We start from the raw sequence: 6767 nt of genomic DNA on the forward strand, positions 1-6767 counted from the left end.
TTTAATTATTTGTCATGTTCTTTTTTCCCCGGTGTAACACGTAATGAAAAAAAAAGCGATACTTGTCGCAAAATTTGATACGAAAAATTTTTACATCTTTTCATATAGTAGCACAAAGACAATGTTACAAACAAGTACTGCATTTGCTTAAATATTGATAACTTTAATTATAGCATGTCGTTTATGTCACAGTAGCATTCCATTCTTTATATATCACATCTTACATAGACATGCCAAGAATAAAAGTGAATCTTTTTTTTTTATCTTCTTATCTTCTGCGATGAAGGTTTAGTAATTTTAGTTACAATATAATTTGCAATATATTGCACTGGTGTACTGCATACTTATAGTTGCTATTGAGTTTAAATAACTTAACAAAAAAAATTGACGTTCGCAGTGCTTGTAAGTCATTATGTACGAGTACATAATGTTAATAAAAGTTTTCCATACGAATTATTTTATTTTACCCTTATTAATATCTGTTGAATTTGTGGTATTGACAAATAGGAATGACAAAAAGAAATATTTCCTAATTATCTTTATGCGGCATGATAACCATTATTTTATTTCATTTACTATCTTTATCCGTGAAAGAAGCCAAAAAGAGGAAACGTATTCATAATATGCGTTTAAATACCATCTATAATTTGTACGTAAATACTTTCAAAACAAATATTCACGAGAAAAAATTTATCGATGACGAATAATTCACTGTTTATCCACAACATCCAGGTCGTAAATCTTGTTGCTGATCTTGTTCCTTGTGACTTGGTGTTCTTTTCTTGAGGCGTGCCATATCCGAATTCATCATTTTATGATGATTAAGAGGTATATTTATACTTGCTTGAGTGGTCGGTGGAAGAGCGCAGCGTCCATCCTACGATTATATCGTTATATTGATTAATAAAAAGTTAAAGAAGGAAGTTTATACAATAAATAAACATTTAAGAAATATAAATTTTTCATAAGATTAAAATTATAAAATTAAAATTATAAGAAGCATAGCGAGATATTTACGGTGACGAATGATTCAGCATCCGTGATAGAGTCGGCATGAGCAGAGGAGAACAATGATAAATGTTGAACTTCGTTTTCGATACTTCGTACGCAAACGAAGGTAAACATCATTGAGACGACCAGTAACAACTTGACGAACATCTTGCACTTTTCTACTTTGACTTCGGAGTTCGTTCTAAAATCTTCAAGTATAAGGCTTGCTCTTTTATATGGATCAATATTTGCTCGTAAATCTTTGTCATGTTACGTTATTAATGACTCTTACTTTGAAGTTCGATCAAACACCGATATGTCAAATTTGAGATATTTTAAAATCGCATATTTCTAGTCACTACTGTCAAAGATTATATCGCTCGAAGAATAAACATACATTTCGTGTGTGTATTTTAAAAGGATACGTTTAATAATGCAATTGTAATTGTGGAACATTCAATTGCCATTAAAAAAAACAAATGATTTTTCGATGACAAATATCTTTTATATTAGAAGACACAGTATGTATTTATGTATATAGTACAGAACAATAATTTTTGGTACCATCTTTATAAACGATTACATGCACACGATAATCACGTACAGTGCCTTTTTTCTTTTTTTTTTACAATGCCTTCCTAATGACTGTCGTAATTTTGTACGTATTCACGTGACTACCACAGTAATTAATCTGTTGTATATACAATTCAATAATTACGCATATGTTGCTATTGTACTTGCAATTGTGCGATAAGGAATAATTGAAGAACTTCATCTCGAGAAAAATAATCTGCGTAACGTTTCAATTGAATTTTCTCTTTTATACATTATCTATTTTAAAGATGGATCGCTCCAGACGGAATTTATATTTATATGGAAAAAAATCTGTACAAATTTGCGATAAGCAAAGAAGAAATATTTGAGATGAAAAATCGCGTAATGTTTTCTACACAGATCGTGTTACACCGATGAGTCCTGAAAAGAATAATATAACCTATTTGCATGACTCGTCCGAAGCGATACATTCTCCTCGTAAATGTATCACCTTAAATCTTACGTAAGATGTAATTATGGTGTTTTCTACGTTATTCTTCATCTATATAACATCTACGTCGCTTTGACGATACGTGGTAATCTTTAAGATATACCAATATACTTTCTTATATAACATTGATTATATTATCTGCAACGGTAGTCGATCCTTGCTGGATCTGCTGAGCGGAGGACTGTCAAAATAACATACTATAGTTAGTTATTTAATTAAATCGAAAAATGGAAAACGATAACTTTTAGATGCGACGCGATATATTAATCGATGTTTCTTTTACGTCAAATTTATATTATATATTTTCTTTTTTTACAACGTAAGAGTGATCGTGTAATAAATTGGTGTATTAGGAACGGTCAATCCTAGAGGAATCTCTCAAGAATAATATTCTGATTTTATCAGAATATTACCACGATTACGAAATTGGTTAAGTAATAAAATTGCAAAGTGAAACTTGTTCTAATCTTGAAAGAGGTTTACCAAATAAAAAAAAAATGTTATTTCCAGTTATACGTAACGATGATATATCGCCATCAGGCAATCCACGTGCTTAGCAAATCCGTGTATAATTAATCTTAAATTTAATCGTTCGCCATATAACAGGCGAATCTATTGTCATGCTTTTAGATTCGTACATCTTACTGTATATAATTAGTCTATCCGTTCCCAAGGCACCATGTTTCGATCCTTGCACCAGAGCATTAACATTTTTTTTTTTTAATGCTCTGTCTTTTTTTTTTAATCTGGCCTTTAAAAATATATATGTATATATATATATATTTTTTTCCCCTCCTTTTTTTTTACGTTTTGATTTTTGATCCTAATATCAAATTCACAAATATTCTGAATTTTTCCAGGCTGACCAGATACGATATTCAGAAATTAAATTACTGAAAATACGATACCTTCTTCCCTATATATAATCGACTAAATCATTGTATTTTATATATATATATATTTTAATTAAATTTAGTTCCTTATGCATTTTGTACAAATACAGAAATAAAATTCATTTTCAATGTACAATCGGCATACATACAATTCAATTTTGCGTACCTACATCGTATCAAGACAGAATGTTAAATGTACACCTGTAAAATATAAAAGGACTGTATACACTTCAAACTTGTGCGCGATATAATAATATACATACAAGATTGAAACTAAGTTTTTTTAAAAAAAACTTCTGATATTACTGATATACAAATAAAGTAGAACGACTCGTTCAGAAAAATCATTCATCATTATTACGATTAAATTGTCAACAGGAGTACGTAGCCTTGCCTACTCCGAGATCCACTTCCAATTGAATCGCTTAATTTTTTTAGAGAGACAAAAGAAGCTTCTTAAAATGGGATGCAATAAATGGAATTGGCATTTTTTTTTTTTTTTTTTTTTTTTTACATAACGTTATAGCTATCGGTATGTACAAAGATCCCTCGATACTTAAATTTCTGTTTCAAATCGGCGTGTACGTATACAGAGAACAATGGTCAAGTTTTTCTTTTTTTTTTTTTTTCTTTTTAATAATTCTTCCTATCTCTACGTAATATAATTTACTTACATTCAGCGTCGATTGGCATACATCTTTACACGACTTTTCCTGACCGGAAACTCTATTCTCTCTAATGTACGAAATCTTCCTCGTTTAATATCGGAACTTTATCGCTCTTTTGATTGACCCGTAACGTGGCGCCCCATTTCGCGCCCCTGCCCGCCTCCGAGGTCGCCATCAGGATCGAGTAAGAGTTTGGACTTGCCGCCTCTTTGCTGTAGTGAATCCCGTATAGAAAGTATATCAACATCCCTGTAACAAATTAAATTTTCGCCCATAATAACGAAACACGATTCGTTTCCAGGGGGGGGGGGAAAGATCGACTTACCGACGACCATCCAAACGAGGAATCGCAGCCAGGTCAAAAGCGACAAATGGAACATCAACCCTATGTTGAATAAGATGCTCAGGGCTGGTATCACCGGGACCATCGGGACCCGGAATTTACCGGTGGGAGGAGATTGTTGGTGGGCGATGATAACGAAAAGGCCTATGGAGTCACGTGTCATATGAATTAATAACAGTAAGAAAGGAAACGGCGCGAAAACGAAAATTTTCGATCTCTTACTTCCGATCAATAACAGGATGACGTTTGCCAGAACGAAATAGTCCCACAATGCGGGGGTAAAGTAAGTTTGAGATATCAGTATGAACAGAAAACACAAGGAGATGCAACCCGCCGTGTATATCATCACGGAACCCGTGACCACATCTCCCGGTTTACAACTGCCCAAAAAGTTGGCCAGCCAGATGTATCGCGATTTAAGTTTACCAGTTCCCTCGCTCAAGTCTAAGAGCTGCAAATTTGGGGGAAAGTTGAATATATAAACGAGGGGGGGAAGCATCGTTATATTTTTTCGTTATAAAATGGAAAATTATTAAAAATGGAATACCTCGGATTCGGCAGATGTGACGCTGTTGCAATCGCTGTTAGAGTCGGCGCCCTCTGTAGGTGGCGATGTCAAACTGCTAGGTGTACCCGCGTTCGACGGGGAGGGTGTAACCTTTTCAGGGCGGTATCTGAGGATGATCACGCTAGCTGAGACGATGGTGTAGGCCAGAAACGTGCCGATAGACATAAACTCGACCAAATGTTGAAGGTCGAAGAGCAGGGCGATTAAGGCACTGAGGAAACCGCTGATAGCCAAATTGAGAACGGGTACTTGGGTACGATTGTTAATATGGCCGAGAAAGCCGAACAGTAGACCGTCGTTCGCCATGGCGTACATTATTCGCGGCAACGAGAACAGAGATCCGAACAGAGTTGTCGTCATTCCGCACAATGCCCCAATACTATTGAAAAATATTATTTATGATGATTAATGAGCATGTTCTCGATGATCTTAGAATTATTATACGATTTCTCTGACCTTATCACGTATTTCGCCCATGGTATTCCAATCGACGAGAAAGCCTCGGGAAGGGCTGCAGTGGGATTGATTTTCCAATACGGTATGACCAGGGTTAAAGCGGCGCCGACCAGCACGTATCCAACAGTGACGATTGTCATTGAAAATAACGTTGCTCGAGGTATACTGTATGCAGGATCGCGAGCCTCTTCCCCGGAAGTAGCGATAGAATCGAAGCCGACGTACGCGTAGAAGCACGTTGCAGCACCTATATATATGTATATATAATAAGAAGTAAGAGATTTGTCGCAAATAAATAAGGGAATACCTGCTAATACGCCGGTAAATCCATAGGGTAAGAACCCTCCATGCTCGCAACCCCAATTGGAAAGTTTTGCGTAGGCGAATCCTAATCCGATCACCAATCCCATTACCCCTAAATTTACGATAGTGAGCAAGGAATTAACCGTTGCCGAACTCTTAACGCCCAATGTTAGCAGCATCGCGTAAAACAGGCATAATACAGCGGCTAAAACATCTGGAACACTTCCAAGCGGTTCTGCCATGGTGTATCCGTGCATTATTCGACGGCTGTAATTGCTGATCGATCCGCCTGCTAAAGAATCGACATATCCGCTCCAAGCCCTTGCCACGGATGCCGCGCCTATTTCCGGATGCAAAAGTTCAGATGCATGAAATCTATCGATCGGGATGAATCGGGGTTAATTTAAAGGAATCGTCTTTACCGATCATGTGCTCTAATATAATGTTCCATCCGATTACGAAAGCCCAAAATTCGCCGACAGAAATGTATGTGTAAACGTAAGCGCTACCAGCTTTCGGAATTCGTGCCCCAAATTCAGCGTAGCACAACGCTGCTAACAAGGAAGCTATACCGGCGAGTAAAAAGCTTAAAACTACGCCTGGGCCGGCCGTGTCGCGAGCTACTGTTCCTGTTAAAACGTAGATTCCAGCGCCAACCATATGACCAACGCCTGGAAGATAAATTTATGTAAATATATAAATATATGAGCGTGTCAAATGTCGTAAATTAGCGTGAGAATTTTTCATTATTTAACGATAATACATATAAGTCGGAAGTATTATACTACTGGGTATAATAATTATATCATTTCGGTTTGGAAACTACTTTATCGCGTACGAGAACAGGATATCGCGATAGGTGGACGTGCATGTCCTTACGATTAAAATAAAAGCATATGCTTACCGAGCAGCGTAATATCGAAGGTGGAAAGACATCTTTTCATTGGAGTTTCGAGTAAATCTCCTTGGAGTTTTTTCGTACGATTCATTTTGGTACATAAACCGGACATAACGTGTCCGAGGATCATTCGGCGTACCGATGGCATTGTCACTTATTTTAAACATAACTTCTCTTAGAATTTTCTTGTCAAACAAATATTACATTCCTTAGAAATTGCAATGCGTTTTACTTTACTTAGAATAATTCGTCCTCGAGTTTACAAATTTTCGTGAATCAAATGTCAAAACTGCTGATTATCGTACTGATAAGGAACATTTGAGAATGGACGTTTGTTTAGCAAACGCATTGCCATTCCGCTAATCGTACGTTTAATAAATTATTTTTCTACTTACATGGAATTGATTATATTCGTTTCGATTCACAATTGTTCGAGGCTTGACCGATTATGACAAAATCTAAACTGCAACGAACGAGATTACGACGGACGCTGAAATCTACGAAGAAGTCGCATGGCGCCTCCGTTAGCACGCAGGCTCGGATGTTCGATCGATTCAGCTGTGATAAAACTATTTATGTCATTCGACCACCAAGAATATGAAT

At 36.3% G+C, this 6767-nt stretch overlaps 2 protein-coding genes across 5 annotated transcripts; both read right to left on the reverse strand.

Annotated features, from left to right (window-relative positions):
- Nucleotides 1-6: 6 nt before the first annotated feature.
- LOC122714299 lies at nt 7-1325 on the reverse strand. Its single transcript, XM_043935521.1, has 3 exons — nt 1283-1325; nt 1018-1199; nt 7-877 (listed from the first exon to the last, which is right to left on the reverse strand). Exons 2-3 carry the CDS (start codon nt 1156-1158, stop codon nt 716-718), a joined length of 303 nt encoding a protein of 100 aa, XP_043791456.1. The 5' UTR covers nt 1159-1199; nt 1283-1325; the 3' UTR covers nt 7-715.
- LOC122714298 (cationic amino acid transporter 4) lies at nt 1174-6682 on the reverse strand. Of its 4 annotated transcripts, none has more exons than XR_006346620.1 (10): nt 6560-6682; nt 6171-6317; nt 5689-5937; nt 5271-5606; nt 4964-5210; nt 4487-4886; nt 4162-4390; nt 3922-4083; nt 3603-3845; nt 1174-2216 (listed from the first exon to the last, which is right to left on the reverse strand). XR_006346620.1 is itself a non-coding variant. In XM_043935519.1 (9 exons), the coding sequence occupies exons 2-9, from the start codon at nt 6310-6312 to the stop codon at nt 3664-3666; spliced, it is 1947 nt and encodes a 648-aa protein (XP_043791454.1). In that variant the 5' UTR covers nt 6313-6317; nt 6560-6682; the 3' UTR covers nt 1174-3663. The 4 variants fall into 4 exon arrangements, 1 of the variants encoding a protein (XP_043791454.1); XR_006346621.1 differs by having other exon boundaries at nt 1174-1965; nt 2036-3845; XR_006346619.1 differs by having other exon boundaries at nt 1174-1341; nt 1416-3845.
- Nucleotides 6683-6767: the final 85 nt, after the last annotated feature.

This window comes from Apis laboriosa, unplaced genomic scaffold, assembly GCF_014066325.1.
Source record: "Apis laboriosa isolate Shangri-la unplaced genomic scaffold, ASM1406632v1 scaffold29_cov151, whole genome shotgun sequence".
Classification (NCBI taxonomy): domain Eukaryota; kingdom Metazoa; phylum Arthropoda; class Insecta; order Hymenoptera; family Apidae; genus Apis; species Apis laboriosa.

Coding starts and splice junctions, on each gene's coding strand:
- LOC122714299 (XM_043935521.1), bottom strand. CDS start 1,158: ATGTTCGTCAAGTTGTTACTGGTCGTCTCAATGATGTTTACCTTCGTT. Junction 878..1,017: donor ATGCTGAATCATTCGTCACC/GTAAATATCTCG, acceptor ATATAATCGTAG/GATGGACGCTGCGCTCTTCC.
- LOC122714298 (XM_043935519.1), bottom strand. CDS start 6,312: ATGCCATCGGTACGCCGAATGATCCTCGGACACGTTATGTCCGGTTTA. Junction 5,211..5,270: donor ATTTACCGGCGTATTAGCAG/GTATTCCCTTAT, acceptor ACATATATATAG/GTGCTGCAACGTGCTTCTAC. Junction 4,391..4,486: donor TCACATCTGCCGAATCCGAG/GTATTCCATTTT, acceptor CCAAATTTGCAG/CTCTTAGACTTGAGCGAGGG.